We start from the raw sequence: 23,762 nt of genomic DNA, 5'->3' as shown, positions 1-23,762 counted from the left end.
TATTAAAACGACATCGTTTTTGCATCTGTATGTACCATGCCTAGTGCATACGGATGCACAGCATAATTTGCCCAAAGTATACCATTATTGCATTTTATGGACTCCACTAATGCAATCACTGTAAATAATTAGCCCAGGGTATAACTGATGGTGCATACGGATGCACAGCATAATTTGCCCAAAGTATACCATTATTGCATTTTATGGACTCCACTAATGCAATCACTGTAAATAATTAGCCCAGGGTATAACTGGGCTTAGAGACTTGAAAATGATAAACATGCAAAGCCATGGATTTAGACCCAATTATCAGTATGTCTACGTACTATGTATGAAGGCAAATTATATTCTAGATCAGGTATAAATGTTCATTTTTAATATATTGTTGATACATTATTTATGTATTAAAAGTTCATTATTTAATAGTATATCAAATAATAAATCTTCAGTACTCAAATAATATTTAAAACTAAATCTTTATTAAAAATGTACACTTTATATATTAAAAATGTATATTATGTCAATAATACACCTTATAATGTAGATCATGGTTCATGGTATAATGATTAATATATGAAGTTCCCTCTCCGATATCTCTTATCTTCTAGACCACTTCATACAAGCAATAATACCTCCTAGCCCTTTTTTCTTACTATATTAATACTCACATCTTGCAAGATGAGACTAATCAATTGAATTTTAATTTAACAATATACTGAGAGAGTTCTTCCAAAAGTATTATTGCGTATACATGAATTTGAATTTCTAACATTCATAAATAATGAAATGAAAAAAAAAAAAAACACAATTACACGGAACAATACTATACCGCACTATTGGCCAAAACAAGGAAGAAATGTCCTCTATTAAAAAAAAATAGACAAATCAAAATTTAAACAATCAAAATGTGTTGCCATTTAATTTATGCAAAAGAAATCTTTTAATGGATATACTCATAAAGGTTATTGACCTTAATTCAACAACTCCCTAATGGCCTCTAGCTAGATGGTGGAAGGATATCATTATTGTCCCAAATTCAATTTTTAGATCATTACCCTTTGGCCTTTGAAACCTTTTTTAACCCTTAAAAAAAATGCCAATATTCAATATAACCTAAATACTATAAGTAATAGTTCCCATATTTGTCCAAAACATTTTCAAAATATTAATTGATATATTTTGTAAGAAAAATATAGAATTTTCTATCTTACTTTTTATACTAAATTATGTGTAGAAAGGAACGATAACCTTTAAAATTTTACCACGTCATTCACATTTACCTAATCTCTTGGTGTACTCAGGGTTTCCACTGTCGGTCACAGTGACTAATTCCCTCGCTGAATTGTAGGCACCTCATTTGGATGTGACAGCTGGTCGGGAGATTTAAACCTGCTTCATACTCAAAGTCAAGGATCAAACCATTGACATTTGGTTAAGAATGAATAAGTCCATTCCACTCAACCACATCCCATGTTATCTATATTACTGTTTAATTCTTGGTGTACCACACTCATACATAGTCATTCTCACATATCTACTTCACAACTTTTGACCAACCTTAATACCTTATAATCTTTTTAGTTAGGCTAGGCATCCATAGTGTGTGTATTTGTGGGTCCAATCACTCAACGATAGTATTTCATCTATTCAAATACACGCTTATCTCGTTGTTACTTGTAAGTATATATCTTTCAACCATATATTCATGCGCCACATTGTTATTTCAAATAATAATAATAATAATAATAATAATAATAATAATATGCTTATCTCGTTGTTACTTGTAAGTATATATCTTTCAACCATATATTCATGTGCCACATTGTTATTTCAAATAATAATAATAATAATAATAATAATAATAATAATAATAATAATAATATTATTATTATTATTATTATTATTATTATTATTATTATTATTATTATTATTATTATTATTTGAAATAACAATGTGGCACATGAATATATGGTTGAAAGATATATACTTACAAGTAACAACGAGATAAGCATATATATATAATACACACTTTTATATATATATATATATATATATATATATATATATATATATATATAGAGAGAGAGAGAGAGAGAGGAGCGGGTTCAGGTGCGGCAGTATCTTACGATGCGGCAACACCAATAGTTCACCAAATATGCACCATCAACGTTAGGAAATACACCACACAAAACAGAATAAACAGAGCCCTGCATCACCAAACACACACCATTAGGTGTGAGTAAAAACACCATACACTGTTCGGAAATACACCATTGGGGGTGGTGAGTTATATGGTGTGTTTTTTTGAGTCTGTGGTGTATTTTGTGATGTTTTATTACATTTCATTGGGGTGTGTTTTTATTACACTGTTGGTGCATATTGTTAACACTGTTGGTGTATTCTGGAATTTGACCGCACCGTAAGACCTCGCCGCATATGAGCGCTCTTATATATATATATATATATATATATATATATATATATATATATATATATATATATATATATATAGATTTACATTCAGGTAAAAACACATCTTAAAATACAAACCTGTGGACAATTTGACGCCGTTGGATGGTGGTATTGGACAGTCCTGATTTTTTCCTCCTACGCGCTGTGTGCATGTAAGTATGGTAATGTGTGCACGTGTTAATCTCAGAAATTGTTGGCAGTGTGCCCTGTGTGCATGTAAGTATGTCAATGTGTCGCGAGCTCAAGTTTGTATTTTAAAGGGGGTTTGTATTTTAAGGCAGTTTGTATTTAAATGCAACCCTATATATATATATATATATATATATATATATATATATATATATATATATATATATATTCCAAATCTCATAAATTAAAAGGAGTTCTTAAACTTCACCATAAGCCACTCGACACATGCACTCCTTATTTCCATCCTCACTTATCCTCAAATGCAATTTTTTTTGACTAGGCATAATATATGTGCACCTCATTTTATTAATTATTGAAGATTGATATTTGCAGTGAATGAATTATATATAGTTGATAGGCATAGTGGTATGGCAATATGGCATGTTTTTATTACATGACTTTTTAAAGAAATTCCATCTTTGATTTATTCACCTTTTATGAAAATTTGTAACGTTGGTTAGATGGTTGACTTGATAATTAATATGTTACAAGTTTATCTTCCAATGGGAGAACCATATTGCCATATTGGTCATCTTTGTTTGAGCAAGTCAATTATGAGCAACCTAGATTGGTTTACCTCAATGTGGTCCTTTGCCAGTTAGGATAATAAGGCGAGGTTTACCAGTGCACACCCTCGAGTAGTGGTTATGAGTTTTTCTCGTCACTCAAATATGTATGTATATATATATATATATATTATAGGTTTTCAATGAGAACACGTGCTTAGGTGAGAACTTGAGAATAAATCGTGTATGTGCATCCATCTAATTGTCTAGATTAGATTAAGTGTGTACGAACGCGAATTAAAGGTGTGCAAACGCACTTAATCGTGTTTGCACACATTTAATTCGCGTTCGCACACACTAAATCTAATCTAGACCATTAAAAAATATTAGATGAATGCACACGATTTGTGTACGAACGCGAATTAAATGTGTGCAAACGCACTTAATCGTGTTTGTACACATTTAATTCGCGTTCGCACACACTAAATCTAATCTAGACCATTAAAAAATATTAGATGAATGCACACGATTTGTTCTCACGTTCTCACCTAAGCAAGTGTTCTCATATGATCCTAAACCTCTATCTCTCTCTCTCTCTCTCTCTCTATATATATATATATATATATATATATATGTGTATATATATATATATATATATATATATATATATATATATATATATATATATATATATATATATATATATATATATATATATAGTTATGTTCAGGTGCGGCGGATCCTTCCCGTGCGGCGATGCGGCGTCACCAATAGTTAAGGAAATATACACCATCAACGTTAGGAAATGTACAACAAAAACACATACAAATTTGGTACGCATCACCAAAAACACACCATTAGGTGTGAGTAAAAGCATCATACAGTATTCTGAAATACACCATTAGGGGTGATGAGTTATATGGTGTATTTTTTGGGTGTGTTATGTATTTTTTTTTTTTTTTTTTTGTATTTTTGCATTTCATTGTGGTGTGTTTCCCTTACACTGTTAGTGCTTATCGTTAACACTGTTGGTGTATTCTGGAACTCCGCCACACGGGAAGAGTCCGTCGCATTTGAACTTTTTCCTATATATATATATATATATATATATATATATATATATATAATGTTAGCAAGTCCATGCACTTGTTAACTACAATTAAGATATGTTTGGAAACATGAAAAATAAACATTATGGATCATTTCACCTTGGATTGCATTTGTTTGATGAGCCCCCATATTGTATGAAGACTTTGCCTGTCTTATTTATTATATACAAAAATTATATATCGTTTGTATATAAAAAAAATAATTTTAGATTTTCTTTAAACAACAAAGTTAATAAATTAATATTATGCGTGATGCTTTTGTAAAAATGAGAATATTTTATGGAGTACACTAAAATGAAAAATTAGAGAAATATGAATGTCTTTCTGAGATGGTAGGAATATGTTACTAATAATGGGAGACGTGATAAGATGGACATCCCATTCAAAGTCTATAAATAGTACTCTATTAATTTCAAAATAAATGTCTTATTTAATATTTATTATACACAAAAAGATTATATATCTTTTTCTATAAAATAAAGTTTTTTTTTTGTTATTGTTTTTTTTTATTTAATAACTGACTTCAAATTTTTGAAGTATATGTAACATCTATTTTTTATCATAAAAACTAACAATACTCTATTACACGATGAAAGGCGGGGGGAGGGGTGAGGGGGGTGTTAAAATATATGTAGGATATATGATTTTGTTCAATTCAATTCATGTATTTAAAAAATGATATGATTAGTGACAATTATTAACACCGTTAAAAGTAACACAATGTTAATAATTGATCAAAATTAAAATATAAAAACTAAATTGAATAAAACCATATAATATAAAGACGTTACATGGATAAAGAAAGAATGTGAATATCTTTTTGAGATAGAGAGAATATTTTTTATTCAATAATGGGAGACATGATAAGACAGCCCAATCAAAGTCTGTGCCACATACAAAAAAAAACAAAACAAAAAAATAAAAAAAAATAAAAAAAAAAAAAACCTACTATACAATTTATACTAAGCTAGCAAGCAACTCTCTACATATGTCCAAACTATGTTGAGATCAGAGTTTTCTTTGACTGTGTGTACTTCCCCATTTTTTGTAGTGATGTCTGAAAATTTTTAGTGGAAGAGCCATTTTAGTTATTTAATCTGTTTAGAAAAATAGGAAGAAATAATTTATTTTAAATTTATAAAACCAAAAAAAAAAAAAAAAAAACTCATAAAATTGATACTACATTTTTATTATAGTGAAGGTGTAGACAGTAGATCAGAGAGTGAAGTTGTACTTTTACACGGATTAGATGGTAACACGCTTAAAAAATATGTTATTTGTTGTTTGACGATTTGATATTTGAATATTATATTATGTATTGAATGGTTTACGGCCTATTCTGACCGTCATTAATGTTGTCAAATTTGACAATAATTTTGTGTGATTTAATTTATCTCGTTTCACTTGTATATAAAATATTACGAAGTACTATTTTTATACAACATAAAAGCACAACATCAAAGTAAACAGAACACTACATTAAAATACTACTAATTTCAACTAAACAATGACATTTTGAAATTTGATTTTAATATTTCCAAAAATTATCAAAAAAAAAAAAAAAAAAAACTAATTTAACTTATGATGATCTTCATCATGAATGAACTTCCTACCTACCTACCTGTTCATTGTCACATGCCTCCCTCTACTTGTTTACTACTATCAATAGCTTAATTACTATGTTCACTTTTCCACCCACTTGCATTCTACCCCCACTTACTTATCTATATTAATATTATAATGCATAATTATCTCTCTGTCATCACTATCTACTTACATTCTACCCCCACTTACGTACCTATCTAAATTAATATCTTCGTGCATAAGAACAACCCGGCTTAAAAGTGATTTTTTTTTTCTCAATTTTTACAAACCAATTGAGAGTGAGAAAAATAGAGGAAACAAAAAGGGAAAGAATAGAAAAAATCTCTATCATATATATATATATATATATATATTCTAATTTTTAGTAAAAACAAATGGTTAAAATTTTAAAAAAATCAGAATAAAAAAATGACCATTCTTTTAAGAGTAAATACTCAAAATGGTCCCTCGACTATAGCTAAATTCACAAATTGGTCCTTGACTTTTAATTTTAATCAATTAAGTCCTTAACTTTATAATTTTAACACGATTTGGTCCTCCGTCTATTTGACCGTTTGTTGACTGTGATTTTTAAGAATATATATGTAATTTCATGGTCCATCGTTGGTTTTTTAAGGTTCCGGTTGTATTTCCAGACTGCACTGTTACATTTGAACCCACTGTCGAAAGCAATCTGCCAAATCCTGTCGCCTTTCTTCATCCCTTCTTTGAATTCAATGTAGTTGAGTTCGTACCAGAGCGAAGAGTTAAGAAAAGTGGGGTGTTACATGGGCGATAGACTGTGTCACGGCAGCAGATGAGGGCGGGTGGCGGTGAAATTACATATATATATCCTCAGAGATCATAATCAACAAATGGTCAAATAGACGGAGGACCAAATCATGTTAAAATTGCAAAGTTAAGAACTTAATTGGTTAAAATTGAAAGTCGATGACCAATTTGTGAATTTAGCTATAGTTGAGGGACTATTTTGGATATTTACTCTTCTTTTAACTAAACATGTCCTTAATACATTTGTATTCTATATTAGTGGGTTTAATTAATTTAGTCTAACTTCCATCCAATTAGTACATTACATTATACAGTATAGGAGGTCTCATTAAAGAAGGAGAGAGATGAGAGAGAGAGACAATTGTTACCTTGTAACTTATCTTAAAATTCACTATTTAGTATGCTAGATGATAAGTTTTAACTTATAATATGCTTTCAACCATCTCTTGAAGATTTGAGTTTGAGCTAGACTTTTTGTGTGCATAAGTGTGTAGTTGGACTTAGATGAGGGTTCATTGGATCCATGATATAGGTTGTGTTTGGCAAAGCTTATTTAGATAAATTATTGTGTGGACTATGAATATTAGGTACATGTTTAATATATTAAAAGTACATTATTTTTGTACTAAAGGTACATTATTTTTCTTACTGAAGGTACATTATATAAAATAATGTACCCTTAGTATATTAAAAATGTACCATAAGTATCTTAAAAATGTGCTTTTTATTTACGGTCTACACAATTGTGTGGACCATGGTCCATGCAATAATGATTGACTTATTTAAGAGCTTATAATTTATTTTAAGCTACTAATAAGCTATAAGCTCTGTTTGGTGATGTTTTCAAAATAAGTTAGGAACTTCCTAACTTTTTTTCCATCTTAATCCTTATTATTTTAAATAAATGACATCTTTTACCTCTCCCAATTATTTTTTTTTTCATTTGTTTTAATTTAATGTATATCTCATATATATTATAATTTTTTTTTTATAAATTAAATATATCTCATATATTTAATATTTAATAATATAAAAACAATATAATAATCACATCATTTAAATTTTATGAAAATATCATTTTTAGTATTTTTACATTTATCAGCTTATCAAAAAGTTAATTTTACCAAACACTTTTAAGCATAATCAGCTAGTCAACAGCTATTCGGTTTTCAACTTCTAGCTTATATCTTTTCAACTTCCAACTACATTTTCAGGTAAAATTGCCAAACATAGCCACGGTTCAACAAAGCAATATAATCGTTATGCTGTGGAACCGTGTCCACCTTGCAAGGTGGGCAGGTTCTATGTTCATAATTATTGAACTATATATTCATAATTATAAAGCTATATATTCATGATTTTTGAATTTCATATTCATAATTATTGAACTCTATATATATTCACAATTACAAAACTCTATTTTCATAATTACTGAACTATATGTTCATAATTATAAAGCTATATATTCATAACTAGTATTTGTCCCGTGCACGGAAAATATGTTATAAAAATATACCCTATATGAGGTTTATTCATATATAAAATTTTTGTTATTTAATAATTATTATGTGTGAATTTCTATGATAAAATTATGAACATAAATATATTTACAATTAAAATAATATTTAAGGTGGGTGATTACTACAAATCTTAAACTATATTAAAAATTTAGTACATAGTATTTAATATTACAAATTTTTAAGAATTTAGTAAACTACAATAGTAATTGAATTACAATTTTAGAGTCACTACGGATCAAAATTTTAGACCTTTGAGATTTCTTACTCTAGATGTAGCAACATACAATTGACCTTTAAAGACCAAAATCACAATCTTAGTTCAAACATTGATTTTTTCTTCCAAATACTATCGAACTAAGTGTGTAATCAATAAAAGATGAGAGCTAATAATTCGAGAATATAATCTTAATGTTACTAAGCTTACTTCACGTCAATTAAGTTGGAGAGTGTTGTTGGATAGTATCTGATGAATCCACGAATAACGCATCTTTGTCACCGTAGTCCTCAATATGCACATCAACAATCTTAAATATTAGGCCGCCTAGCTATGCCATATATTAATTTCAAACTTATGAACTTTGGGGTTGCATGCAATAAAAAGTATATTTTAAATATACTAAGGGTACATTATATATGTATGTAAGGTACTTTCAATATAAAAATAATGTATTTTTAATATATTAAAAATGTATTTGATATTCATGATCCATACAATTATGTGGACCATCGTTCACACAATAAGAAATTGAAATATAAATATAATAAATAAATAAAATATATATATATATATATATATATATATATTACAAACTGTCAGTGGAAATTATTATCACTATTATTATTAGAATTATTATAATAATAATAATTATTATTATTGTTATTGTTATTATAATTAACAATATTATTATGGTCTTGTGAAAATTAAATGTTGATTATCACCATTTAATTTTCACAAGACCATATGGCTTTATTATATATAGGATTTTCTGAACTTCATATTTACAATTATTGAATCTCTATATTCATAAGAGTAAAAGACATTTTTTGGTCTTAGACTTATGGTGGCACGGACAATTTTAGTCATCCATAAAAAAATCAGACAATTTGTGGACACACTTATTGTGACGAGGATAATTTTAGTCCTCCGTCAGCATTCCCGTTAGATGGCCGTTTGAGAGGGAGGTATTTGCGTCATTTTATGATATCTCCTTATTGCAGCCCTCTAGAGTGCTATTCTCAGCAGATTTCGGCACTCCGGTGCAGAGACTCGCGTTCCAATGATGAATTGAACAGCAGCAAAGACGATAATAATGATTGGTTTGAAATGGAAGAACGTGGTGATGATTTTGACTCCTTTGCTGGAGCTAAAAAAGATCGAACACCTTATTAAAGATCAAATCAAATGCCTTCCCCAAATCCTCAAGTTTCTAAGCCCAAACTACCTTATGGTAGGTTTTTCAAGGATCGGAGCACCTAAATGAATTGTTGATGGGTGTAATTGCATTTTTAAAGAGTTTAGGGGTCTAATTGATTTTTAAGTTAAAGTTCGAGGGTCTATTTGACCATTTTCCCTACATTTTTATAACTTATAATGTACATTATTATAACTCATACATTATATTAGCTTACCAAATAAATTTCATTATTCTAACATATAATGTACATTGTTTTAACAAATAAAGTACATTATTTTACACACAATATACATTATTCTAACACATGAAATATATTATTCTAACTTATAATGTACATTTTTCTAACTCATAAAATTCAATAAGTTGTGTAGACCACAATTGTGTGGACCGAATAATTTGATGTTGAACCCTCTGTAGTTTTGTTTCCCCCCATTTATAGCACTAAATTATTGGCTTTGTACTCCTATATATGTGTGTGTATAAAACCCATATTTGTCCACTTCATTAGACTATATTGGGACTCCAATATGTTTTATAGTGGATATATAAAGTTAAAAAATAATTATATGAATGTATAATCGGTAGACTGATTGCGTAACTCGTGATTTATTCTTACAATAATTTTAAAAGTGAATCCTATAAGCTTATAATTAATCCAATAAAATTTAGATCAAGCGAGTATAAAAAAGAATTATTCAAAATTGTGCTAAGAGCATCTACATCAGAGGAGAAATATGAGAGAATTCACTACTTTTGAGGTCAAAATGCCATGGTGGCAGAGAGAGAATCAAGAGAGAGAAGGGGTGGGGAGCATCTGCAAATGTTGGGATATTACTCTGCCCAAGAAAAATAATTAATGATAAAGGATAAAGAACCAATAGAGAAATGACATGCTTATTTTTTATATATATTTTTTTTATAAAATCAGTTTTGATTTTTTTTTCCCTCCCCTCCCACATTATTCTCTTTCCTACTCACTCTTACATTCTCCCCTAATAACCCCAACTGATAAGGATGCTCTAAATACAATATTTGTTTAAGGACTAAATACAATATATTTTAATACACTTATAATATAAACATTGTATCTTGAAAGCAGATAACTTTTCCTCCTGAAAAAGTGTGGAAATATTGTCTCTAAGTAATAAATACCGGAAACACCGTTGTAAATTCTACATAGTAAAAGCTCAATGCAAATTTCATTTAGTTACTATTGAAAGAGTCAACTTCTTTTATGAACCTTTTCTCTTTATTTAAGCCTTTTAATATTTCAAAATGATTTCATTTTTTGTATATCTTGGAAAATTAGTAATCAAATTCCGAAATTCATGATATTGAACTGATTAAGACTGAACTCTTAGGTTAAAATGAAAGTTAATTATGTATATTTTTCTATTATGGAACATAATTAAAAGTAATTATATTAAACCAAAAAGGCGTAAATAAAATAAATATATTTTCCGACAATTTTAATTATCGTTATAAGTAATTATATTAAACTAGAAAGGTATAAGTAAAATTATATATGTTTTTTTAAGGAATATTATATTAATGTTAGCAATAAATTTTGTTGTTGACTCAAGTGCACCTTAAAAAGTAAAATTAAGTAGGGCCCATATAACAATTATATCAAAAATTGTGCTACATAGAATTACACTCTTGAGAGTATACAATTGGTCATACTCTCTACACCCCAACCCCACTAACTCAACCAAATTAGATGTCAGCACAATGTGGCAGGTGTGGGGTCACGGGACAAAAGAACAATAATTCAATTAGGTACATTGTAACGTACAAAATTTTTTTTTTTTTTAATTATGATTACAATAATATCTCGTATTTTATTTCGAGGTTTATATAAAATGTCGTATTTAACTTTTATAAACTTTAACAAAATCTTAATCTATGGGCAATGATACCAAGTTTTAGTTGTATATTGATGTTTAATTCACACAAATTTTATTGAGAAACCTTAATCTATGAGCAATGATACCAAATGTTTGTCGTACATTGATATTTAGTTCACACAAATTTTATTGAGAAAGAACTTTGGAATGTTGTTTTTGTTAATTGTTAGTATGTTTGGAAAAAATGAAAATTATATTTGGAATGTGAATATTTATCAATATTTAAAGATTTTATTAAAAATGTCTACAGTTACCGCTTCATATTAAGTACTCATTAAAGTGTTCCTTAATACGTAAATTTCTTATTAGGTCATGTTCGGTAACATAATTAGCTTATCGGTCTGTTTTGGCATAAACCCAACAGGGTAGCTCAAGTGACAAATGAGCTCTCTTTGCGAAAAAATTTCAAGATAATCTGGGTTCATTTTATATACACTCAGCTAATGTTATTAAATAGTGAAATCTATTAAATTTAAATAAATTTACATAAAAAAAGCGATAAGTTGGAATGGGTGGAAGCTCAAAATTTGGAGCCTAAATTGCGAAAAATTCAACAATCGAAAAGTTGAAGCGGGGCGCGAGTGCGGATTGAAAATTCCGACGGGGCGCGTATCTTTTTTACTCTCGCGATTTACATAGGCACAGTACTTTTTTCCCGAGGCCAGTCCAGAGGAACTCTCGTCGGTCTTTTAGCTTCACTGCTCTTCTGAAGCTGCTGGGTGCGAATCTCATTTCCTTTTTATCTTTCTCTCTCTCTCTCTCTCTTTCTCTTTCACTCGGAATCTCATTTCTCTCTCTATTCCGTATGATTATATATTTTCCTTCTCTCATTCTTACTGATTATTGTTGTTATTTTGTTGATTTCAATTTGTGTGTATCTGGAGGCATGTATTGGAGTTGAACTGGTTAGGATTTTTTTTTTTTTGAATTTATTTATTTATTTTTTTGGTTGATGATATAGGAGAAGCGGCATTTTATCGATGTAGTCGAAATTTGGTTGGGAAGCCGTGGTTCTCCAAATCGTCAGGTAAGGTTCGTGCCGATTTTGTGATTCTTTTCGATTATTTGCATTTCTAATTCATGGTTTTGGTGTGAAAACCTAATTTTTTGGTTGCATGAAGGAGTAATTAGAGATGAGGTTGTTAAAATTTATAGTTTACGTTTTCGTGATTTTGTTTCTTCACATATGCCTAATTTCAGAGAAGTGAAAATGAGAATCAAAGTTTTAGAAAATAACTGAAATTTTCAGAAATCATTTTTAGTGAAGCCAAAGAAAATACGGGGTATATTGATATACTCTGCATTTCCCTAAAGAGCTACAATTAACATGTTTATATTACAACCTTATAAAAATAATCTAAATTAATTCATGCCACAGCATACTGGTCAAAACTACAGATATTTGAGGATTCTTCTTCAGCCCGTGTGGCAGGCATCCGTTGTCAACAGAGGAACAGACCCTCAGTGCAATTTTGTTCCTTTTTTTTTTTTTTTTTTTTTTTGGTTACAAAAAAGGTTCAAGAACACTACCCACTATCCTATTTGAGGACTAGGGTATACTATAGGACTCAGTGAGATTGGCACATTGCCATTTTATTGCTTTTTTTTTGGAAATCTAGATCAAAATAACCCCCATTACTCTTACTTTATTCTGCAGTTTTATTTGATTCTTGTGGTCATCATTCTGATTCCAATTAACTAAAACTGGGGTTACATAGCAAGAAATTTAGCTGCTTTCTCAAATAGAAAGTCCAAAGATACACATGTGGAAAACACACACACAAGATGCTACACACATTTAGGGTGCATGTACTAGCTGTCCTTTTTCTAGGAGGAAAGCAAAAGTACGCCCCTGCGCTACATTTACTTCAATTCTTTGGTTTTCCATTTTCCACTCTGTTTTTTAAATTGGAAAAATGTTCCAAGTAAACATATTCTTTGTTTTCTTTTCTCTAGTTTTCTATTTCCCCAGAAAAAAATAGATAACTTTTCTGGTTAGTAAGTGGAATGCTACATGGTAATTGGTGAAAATTACTGGAATGCAAATTAAAAAAAGGAATGGAGGACTTTGTAATGTAAGGGGTTTTACTTGTAATCCATAAACTGAATATGTATTTTCTGAAAACGTGGCAAGGGAATAATAGGCTAATCTATTGTCCTCAGACCCATAAGAAACAGTTACAAAGTAGTGGCATGATGGATTTGAGATATATAAGTTGAATAATAGAGAAATTTACAGAAATTGCATAGGTTTAAGATTGGAGGAGGCTGTGGGAGATATATATATATTGGCCAAGGGGTTCAAGCAATTGATGAAAGGAGCTAGAGCCAAATATGTGAAATACTTATGTAAGGAGTAAGGAGTTAGAGGCTGAAGGGGGTAAAAGGGATATCTATACTCTCTAAAACAAGAGAAAAGAAATGGCAAGGTTGGAATAAGGAGAAGGATATAAAGAATAAAAATTTGATTTTGGTAAAAGGGGATGGTCAATGTTAGATTTAGAAATTACTTCGATAGGCTCTTCAATAGTAGCAATGAAGAACATCCTATAGATAGCAACTTACCTGAAATATACATCACATACTCTTCAAGGATTAAGCTAGTAATACTTATCTTTGTTTGTTGGAGCAGGAGTGCTATTAAATATGCCTACTTACCAAGATAATTATGACTAATAAATTGCAGAAGCTCTGCTCCATTATTAGTTTAACTAAGTATGAACTCTCATTACTAGCCTCCACACATTACCAGAGCCCATGTACATTGCAAACATTCTAGCTTGCTATTGTCGGACTTAACTCTTGTCCAACATCAGTTGATAGCAGGAAATGTGAAATTTGATCCATAAAAGTGATTAGGAGTGGTTTCTGGTATAGTATACTAGCACTGCATCCTGAATCATCCAAGACTTCCAGTGTTCAATGAATGGCTGATCTGTAACATTTTTTTTTTTTTTTTTTTTTTGAAAATGTAACATAGTTTAGCTAAACATACTATATTGAAGAAAGTAAATTTTGAGACTGTTTATTATTATTTTATTATTTTATATTTTTATAACAGTTTAACAGGAGATGCTACGGACTCAGGCTTTAAACTTGTGATTTGCTGCTTGGAAACATCTTTAGTTGCCTTCTCTCATCAGCAAGCCCCCAAGGAATCGGTAAATTTAAAAGCTACTTGGAAACATCTTTAGTTGCTGCTTCTGTCTTTTATGAAACTATGACGTAAATATTTAATTTTTGAGCACTCTCATGTGGCCACAGAAACTTACTTTGAGTAGCATCACAAGTTTGGTTTGGTGTTCCTTGATTGATTGTCATCAATAATTGATGCCTTAAATTTGTCACCGGTTAAGATTCCTTGAGTATCTTGAGAGATAGTTTCTTATAAGAGGCTCTCTGAATCTATGCAATGCAATGAAACATTTGTATGAAGCAAAATGCAAGCCACCAAATTAGTTTAGTATTCAACTGCATTTGGATTCATCCATGTATTCCAGTGATTGAACTTTGGCTCTTTTTAGTGATTGCTTTTAATATTAATGGTTTTAAGGGCCAATCACTAATTCTCTATTGCTTTTTCTGATATTGCTATGCAGGTTGTGCTTATTAGCTTCTGAGTACTTCTTGGAGAGCTTGAAATTTTTGCTTACAGACTACCTCACGAAATGGCAGATCCTTTTCTAGTACTTAAAAATTGTGTCCATTTTGCCATCATTACCTGGCAGACCTGCAATAATTTCATTAATTTTCTTACCCCTTTTATCTGTGCAGACCAAAGATCCTTCTATAGAAGATATTGATGACATTGACTGGACTTCTGAAGATGAACGAGAAATTGAGGACATACCTGCAGTGCAGGCTGCTGCTGCTAAGATTGAGGTAGAACTTAAAAGAATTTACTGATGAAAAACCTGTTCAGTTTGCGGTCTGCAACCTTACCAACTGTGGGCTTTCTAATGTTCTCCAAAGTTGTGAGCTGTAGGGAAGTTCAAAATGTTAAAAAGTTTTAATGTTATCAATTAAGATGAATAATGTGGTTGGGCCTTTCTTTTGGAGGTCTAACATTCTTATCAGAAAATGCAGCATTTGTTCAATCACTTCAATGTGGTGCTCTGATGGAGATATTATTTGAAATAAGGAGTGAAATCCATGATCTTGGTTCCTTATATATTAGAAAAGTGATCTTGACATCTTTTGAGAGAAATCCTGTTGAAGGACCTTGTTAAGAGTTCCACATTGATAAAATAAGAGAGAATATATGGGTTTATAAGGTCATGGGTTAGACTACCTAATTGGTTGGATTCAATCTTTTAGTATGGTTTGGCCCATGTGCATTATAGCCCAGTGTGTGAGCCCATAAGTGATTTCATTCAAGTGAAATTGTTTTTGAGAAACCAATTAAAGATCTTTAACTTCTAACTATTTACAGATCTGATATTGATTTTGTATCCAACTAAGCATAAAAAATGCTGACTACATCAATGGCAAATGACTTGTCCCTAATTAAATAAAAAATGATTAAATTCATATCCTAAACCGAAAAAATTAGGATTAGATTTACATTAGATGAAAATTATTTTCTATGACTTGTTTTACTTAAAGTTGATTTCACCATCAGTCATTTTTCCTTTGATGTAGCTTTGTTAAATAATTTTATTTTCAAATAAAGATATAAATTTGTCTATTTTTTGAGTAAAATAAATAGTGGCATATCACCCATCAGTAATTGTTGTGTCAACTAGGCACCAAAGCTATTCAGGTCATAGTTTGCATTTCCAAACATGAGATGGATTAATCCAGAATTGGTCAGAACTCAGAAGTGTAAACTTTGGTTATTTGGTATATGGTGGAATTATGTTTCTCCTCTTCCAGTTTTAATCTATTTGTAGCAATCTACCAAATTTAATTTCAATATGGGACTTTTCATTTCTTGTGTAGAGAGTGGTAGATTTGTTTTTTCCTAATTTTCACAACATATGGTACTACCTAATAGTTAATGTGTAAATTTGATAATTTTTTCTTCCGAACATATAACTCCTTTATTAAATATTATTATTGTAATAAACAATCTTGTTCTCTGAAGGCAAGCTCATCATCAGTTGATCCATGCTCCAAGTTGATTCAGCATTTTGTTGGGATGGGTTTTTCTAGAGAATTAGTTGAAAAAGCTATAGAGCAAAATGGTATGTTTCATTTTGGCACCATTAAGCAATCATTGTTACTTTTGAAACCATAATTTGATATCTTTTCTTCAATACACAGGAGAAGACTCAGAATCTATATTAGAAACTCTTCTCACACTCTCGGTTAGTAATTCTCCGTCATTCTAAGAAGCTTCTCTCTAGCTGGTTTTGTTTAATGCATTGTCTATACTCTTTATCACCGAGAAACTATCAGGAAACATAATCTTTGTTTTAGATTGTGAAAAGAATGAATGTGTGTACTATCCATCTCTTAAATTAAAAATTACTTTCGATGATTAATTTTCTTTTCATGATGTTCCTGAATAGTTGCAGAAGAAAATCTTTCTAGTTGCACTTTGAGTCTGCTTGCAGTTGGGTACATGGGTTTGTTGTCCAACCAAAACTGTCTGAATCTTGACCGGTTTCATTGCTTTAATTCCTTTAAATTAAAGTTCCGATTGAAATTGAAGTAGCTTAGTATTCTCCTAGAGAGGAGTTGATTGATGCTTCTGGGGGAAGAGAAAATAAGGTATGGTGTTTCAGGTTTAGCAGACTTCAGCTGAATGAGCAAATCACTAATTTGGCTTCAGGGACGGTATGATTTGGGTGGCAGCTAGTCTAATCCCTGGCCTTATAAACTCATGTTCTTTCTTATATTTTCAATGTGGATTATGTTCAGACGCTACCAATACCGGTAGACAACCGGGTGAGCACAAGGTGGACCGAACATGCTCTGATCCCATCTTATATTCTAAGGTTGGGCTAAGGTCACTCAACTGAGTTATAATGCACATGGGCCAAACCACACTAAAAGATTGAATCCAATCAATTAGCTAGTTTAACCATAGTCTTATAAACTTATATGTTCTCTTATATTTTCAATGTGGGACTATTAACATGCTCTTTCTTGGTTCTTTAGATTCTAGTCATTGAAGTTGTTATAATTTCTTCTTTCTCTGCTATGCAATCTTCATACTTTGTTTGTCTTTTTGTTAATTCAACCCAGTCATAATGTTGAAATGTGAATTCTAAAAAGTAAAAGTTGCAAGCTAATCATCTCTCCTTTAATTGCATTATTGTGGTGCATTTGGCCATTTACACACATTTGGTGAAATCTGTTTGTGCATTTTCCAATAAATGCCTGCCATATCGTCTTGAGTATGTTCTCTTAACAATTCAAACTCATATCTACCTTTGGTATAAATGATCAAAATGTTTTCGCCTAATTGGAGTATTGTACTAGTTAAAAATGATTTTCAGATTAGAGTTGGTTTCCTAATGATCCAGTTTGCTGCAAGCAATGCCAACTTTCTTAATTAGCTCCTTATGTTGCATGTTTCTTTTGATAATGAACACATTACTCAGTGTTGTAATTAATTTATTAATGTCCATATCCCCTTATTTTAGTGATTGATCTGTCATGTTTTGTTGCAAAAATAATTCTAATTCATCCCATTTGTTAAATTAATGTGGAAGTTTTCTGAATCCTCCTTTTCAAACTTTCTTTTATTTCCCTTTTTATTTTCGGCGTTGGGGCGGTCTTTCTGTTCAGGTTCTTGAGACATCTCCTTCTGAACAAGAACAACCATATAGTAGCTGTCCTCAAGAAGAGCCATGTGTCAATGGATATGATAGCTCTTCAGGATATGACGAGAATATTCTAGATGACTTTTCTGACGGTGGTAGTTGGTCTGATGATGATGTGGTATGTATGGATATTTATTTATCAAATTTATAGTGTTCTTTTATATACTATCCATCCCTAGTGATGAGTAAATTTCTACCTCTACTGTATCCTTGAGTGATTGATATTTACATATTTTTTTGTTGCACACAATAAAAATGGAGTTGGGAATTTTTTACTTTTTGGTGATTTAACATAGATGAATACTTACTCTAATCATTTGTAACATGCCAATTTATACCAAATGTGTATTTAAATGTTAGATGCTATTTATATTCTAGAGCTTCATGTCACTGATTGAGTTGAGCGTCAATTGGTCACTCTGCTCTCAAACAGTAAAACGGAACTCACCATTAAGAACATAAATCATTTTTCAATTTGGGTGGCAGTTCATATTGTAGAACTTCAACTAAATGGATAGGTTCACATTGACTGGTAAATTTAACATGAAAAAACAAACACAACTTGCTAACAATCCTAGATGTTGGATATGAATAGTAAGATTGGAAAATCCATCAAGAAGCTAGTGGAGGGGTAGGAGAGGCTACGCATAACTGAAATATTAAATAGAAGTATGGCATTTGAATATGTAAAAGTAGTACTATTGAGTTTAGTTTAGTTTAGTTTAGTTATATTTATTATTGCAGTTTGCTCATGCATCTCGGGTGTGCTTTGTTTTCAAAGAATTTTAACTTAGGTTACAAAAATTTTGCTGTGAGGGGTATCCATTGCGCCAAAGAGCTTTTTTTGGATCACTTTGTGCTGCTCCTAATCTGTGATATGGTTCAACTGACTATTATCACTTTCAGGAAAACGTGGTTTCCTTGTCTCCGAAGGAGAGAACACTATTGTCCCTCACAAAGATGGGTTATCTTGCGGAAGAAGCTTCAATGGCCATGGAAAGATGTGGTATATTTCTTAACTTTCTGCACACTTTGCTTGTAATTTATTATGGGGAAAATGGCAATTTTTTCCCCTGTGTTATATGCTTATAGCACTTTTTCCCCCTGAGTTATTCATGCATTCACATTTGCCCCCTCAATTATTATAAAAGTGGCGGTTTTTCCCCCTGATAATATTAAATGGACATTTCTACCCTTAAAACAAATATTTTATTTATTTCTCTTCTTCACCAAATTATTGCTTATACGTAGGGATGACCACGGTTCGGTTCGAACTGAACCAAACACTATAGCAATCAAATTAAAAAATTTCGGTTATGATTCATAACATAACCCAATATTTGGGTTTCTGTTTATTAAAATCGTGAACTGGAAAAAAAATGGATCCTGAACCGTGAACCGGAGGTTCAAATCGGAACAACTACTAGCAATAGCTTAAATTAGAATTATAATATTTGCAAATAGTGTATGTTTTTTTCCGCATTTGTATTTGAGTTTTATTTTGAACCGTCGGTTCACGATTTTGGATCCAATTTGAACGGTTGGTTCAAACTTTCTTTTAAAATTTTATTTTTTTATTTTTAAAATATTCTAAATTTAACACTTAATGTATTTTATTTTTTCAAATCGTGGTTATAATTTGTTGGAGAAGAAAAATAAATGAAATATTTATTTTAAGGGTAAATATGTCCATTTATTATATCAGGGGGGAAAAACTGCCACTTAAATAATTTAGGGGGAAAAAGTGCTATAAGTATATAACAAAGGGGGAAAAAGTGCCATTTTCCCATTTATTATGCTATGCAGATGGCTATATTGAACTTCTCTCTTCCATACTGAGATTTGACTTGCAGAAGAAGCCTGTGCATGTTTTTGTCTGCCCAAATTTCTCTGGTTGAAACTGGCTGTAATTTTTTTATTTTTTTATTTTTGGTCATTGCATAGAAAATTGTTAAGGACTTAAGGCTGAAGGCTCTCAAATATTTTTTTTATCTAAAGGCCTGGCTAATTGATTTATTTGTTTGATTTCTTCTCCTTCTCTATGTTGGTTATAATGGTTAAGACTTAATTGTGTTATGTTAGTTTTTCTTGTTCTCATTAATGTTCTTGTCATTCTTTCTTGTAGTAGCTCTTTCTCTAATGTGTGTTTGTGCTTTGTTTTATTTTATTATGGTCTTGTTTGGTAACATAGTTAACTTATCAGCTAATTTTGATTTGTTTGACCACTATTAGATGTTTGACTTGGTTAAACATCCAATATGAGTGTTTGATTAATTAGCTTTTTGTAACAGTTTATTGCTCTAAAATGCTAAAAATTCAAAAAGTTGCTCAAAGCAGTTTTTTCGATCAGCTTTTTGAGAAAGTCATTTTGCATGTAACCAGTTATTAGCTAACAGTTAATTTACCAAACATCTTTCTACAATAAGTTAATGTTATCAACTAGTCAAACCTACTAACCCAATTAGCTAATAGCTATTTACCAAACACCCCGTATATTAATGTGGTCATTCACATTGCAGGACCAGAAGCCACAATTGAGGAATTGACAGATTTTATGTGTGCTGCTCAAATGGCAAGATCAGAAGCTACATATTGGGAAGAAGAGGATATAAAGGTATGCTTTCCTGTTTCAAAATGTTGAATCAAGAATTTAATTATCTTTTTCAGAGGATATATTTTAACTTCTTCCAATGATAGAGTTTTGCTTCCATCTCTTTGATATACTCCATGTCTCGTTTATTATTCATTGGTCAAACCAATTCTTTCTTTTTTTGCTTATTTTCTTTTTTATTTTTGAATTTGTTTGTTTGTTTTTTTTTTTTTTTTGTCTGTGTTTAATAGTACTTCTAATTCTAATGTACTATGTAGTTTCTAAATATATAAACTTTATATACCAATACTAAACTTAATATTATGAAAAAATTAAATTGCAAATAAGTTCAGTCAAGCCTTGTTAATTGAGCCAGACAGAAAATGGGATGATGGGAGTAGTTGATTTTCAATTTTCCTAGAACTAACATTTTATCCTTTCCTTAAATGTCACAGCCGAAAATCAAGAATTTGTCTGGTGAAAATGGCAAACAGAAGAGGAAGATGTATGCGTATGATATGTATAGGAAGAAAAAACAGAAGGGTATCTTCAATGAGGATGTTGAGACAATTCGCCTACCAAAACCAATGGTGGGCTTTGGTGTGCCTACAGAGATATGCCCTGAATTTCAAGGAAGAACTCTTCCGGAGCAAGCTATTGGCCCCCCTTACTTTTATTATGAGAATGTTGCTCTAGCACCAAAAGGAGTCTGGGATACTATCTCAAGATTTCTTTATGATGTTGAACCAGAATTTGTGGACTCAAAGTACTTTTGTGCTGCTGCAAGGAAAAGGGGTTATATTCATAATCTACCTGTGGAAAATCGCTTTCCTCTTCTTCCCATTCCTCCACGGACCATTAATGAAGCATTGCCATTGACGAAGAAATGGTGGCCTTCATGGGATACGCGCACCAAGCTTAATTGCTTGCAAACAGCTATTGGCAGCGCACGGCTGACAGATAGGATCCGTAAGTCTGTAGAAGCCTATGAGGGTGAGCCCCCATTGAGGATACAAAAATATGTTCTTGATGAATGCCGAAAGTGGAACCTCGTTTGGGTTGGAAGGAATAAAGTAGCTCCTTTGGAGCCTGATGAATTTGAAATGCTATTAGGGTTCCCAAAGAATCATACCAGAGGTGGCGGAATAAGTAGGACTGACAGATACAAGTCACTTGGTAACTCATTCCAAGTAAGTATTTTTTTCATCTACTTCTCTCTTAAACTTAAATATACTATGCCCTTGCCTTGTTACTTCATAGTAGCTCCTCAACTCTAGACATTTTCATGGTTTTGAACCGTTGCTTTAACAATCTGTCAATGTTTTTTACCAGGTTGATACAGTTGCATATCATCTCTCTGTGTTGAAGGATTTGTTTCCTAACGGTATGAATGTGTTATCACTCTTCTCTGGGATAGGAGGTGCTGAAGTTGCACTTCATAGACTTGGCATTCGGTTGAAGACTGTAGTCTCGGTTGAGAAATCTGAGGTTAATAGGAATATTGTTAGGTCTTGGTGGGAGCAAACAAATCAAACAGGGACCCTAATTGATTTTGATGACGTTCAACAACTGAACGGTGACCGAATAGAGCAATTAATAGATTCAGTGGGTGGTTTTGACCTTGTTATTGGTGGAAGCCCGTGCAATAACTTGGCGGGGAGCAATAGGGTGAGTAGAGATGGACTAGAGGGTAAAGAGAGCGCCCTTTTCTATGATTATATTCGTATTTTGGACTTGGTTAAGTGTATAATGTCCAGATACCGGTAGTCGTTGAGTAGGTGGATCTAGGGCATGTTTTACATGTAAACTAATGCCTTAGTTTTATAATTGCAAGGTTAATGTTTAGTAAATTCCATTCTTTTCAGTATAGATGAAATGAATGAAGCATTTGACATGTATAAAAGTAATTGAATTTTATGTGCCTATTTGTGGCCTCTGATATTATATACTCTTTATTTTATCTTATTTTATTTCCTGCTTTTATGACTACTTTTCTTCTGTGCACTGATTCATTCAAGTTCTTTTGAGGTATGTTTTATTCTAGCTAAAAATAAATAAAAATCACCTCATTTTTGTAATTTCTATTGGCTTTCGAGTTACTCTGTATAACTAAATGGAAGATTATCTAAATGGTATATTTATATTAGAGCTGATCTATGATCCAATTGAAAGTTGGTGATATAAATTGATAAATGTTAATATTTAAGAGATTGTTCATGGAGTTATGAATTAACTCATGTAAAATATTATGGTTAGAATCAAGGGAACTTGGGTATATGGTTGTTCTTGAGGAACCTCTTGACTGCCTAAGGGTCCTCCTCCGGGCACATGCTAGTGGCGCAATGATGTAAAGAGTATTTTAACGATGCACCCAAGAAAAAGTGATTTATAGGTAGTATTGTACTAATATAACAATAATTATGTGTAAGTAGCAAGATAATTGATAGTTGATTGTGTTAATGGTTTAGACTAACTAATAGTATTAGCTATTATAGAGAAATTGTCAAGATCAAGTGCTTATCTACAATGCCAAAAGAAATTTATTTCTTTATTCTTTTATAGCAGTTAACGTTACTTTTCGGTGGCTTGATGTTGAACTCGACCCTTTAAGTCACTGTCCAACAATCTCCCTCCTAGCACTTGTCAACCTCAATTGCACAACATGCTAGTGGTAAGCGTTAGGTTTTGACAATTGATATTAGATCATGTCACATGTTTGAATCGCATTAAAAGCATCTTGTGCAGTTGAAGCTAGTTAATTTTTACCAGCTATTAACTTAATTTCAATTTGATCTAATTGAACAAATTTAAAAAATTATTGACTAAATTGCATAAAAATGTGGAGTTAAGGTGTCTAATTAAATCTTTTTTAGTTTAAGTATTTAATTACATTTTGGTCTATAGT

General features: G+C 31.2%; 1 protein-coding gene across 6 annotated transcripts; it reads left to right on the top strand.

The window, feature by feature from the left end:
* Positions 1-12,104: 12,104 nt before the first annotated feature.
* Positions 12,105-22,817, top strand: LOC109157146 (DNA (cytosine-5)-methyltransferase DRM2-like). 6 transcript variants are annotated; one of them, XM_019305044.1, is made up of 12 exons: positions 12,105-12,213; positions 12,456-12,521; positions 14,556-14,655; positions 15,094-15,180; positions 15,269-15,376; positions 16,581-16,680; positions 16,760-16,803; positions 18,233-18,385; positions 19,174-19,273; positions 20,787-20,881; positions 21,313-22,047; positions 22,190-22,817. In XM_019305044.1, the coding sequence occupies exons 4-12, from the start codon at positions 15,163-15,165 to the stop codon at positions 22,622-22,624; spliced, it is 1,788 nt and encodes a 595-aa protein (XP_019160589.1). In that variant the 5' UTR covers positions 12,105-12,213; positions 12,456-12,521; positions 14,556-14,655; positions 15,094-15,162; the 3' UTR covers positions 22,625-22,817. The 6 variants fall into 6 exon arrangements, with proteins under 6 accessions (XP_019160589.1, XP_019160592.1, XP_019160593.1 ...); XM_019305047.1 differs by having other exon boundaries at positions 12,456-12,526; XM_019305048.1 differs by having other exon boundaries at positions 12,149-12,297; positions 15,094-15,165.
* Positions 22,818-23,762: the final 945 nt, after the last annotated feature.

This window comes from Ipomoea nil, unplaced genomic scaffold (genome assembly GCF_001879475.1).
Source record: "Ipomoea nil cultivar Tokyo-kokei standard unplaced genomic scaffold, Asagao_1.1 scaffold2761, whole genome shotgun sequence".
Taxonomy (NCBI): Eukaryota; Viridiplantae; Streptophyta; class Magnoliopsida; order Solanales; family Convolvulaceae; genus Ipomoea; species Ipomoea nil.
The sequence above is the reverse complement of the archived record's forward strand: the minus strand, read 5'-3'. Positions and strand labels throughout refer to the sequence as shown.

Bases quoted from the DNA above. Each gene is read 5' to 3' on its own strand.
- LOC109157146 (XM_019305044.1), top strand. The intron at 15,377-16,580 runs GTAGAACTTAAA...TGTTCTCTGAAG, and splicing joins CTGCTGCTGCTAAGATTGAG to GCAAGCTCATCATCAGTTGA. The intron at 19,274-20,786 runs GTATATTTCTTA...TTCACATTGCAG, and splicing joins AATGGCCATGGAAAGATGTG to GACCAGAAGCCACAATTGAG.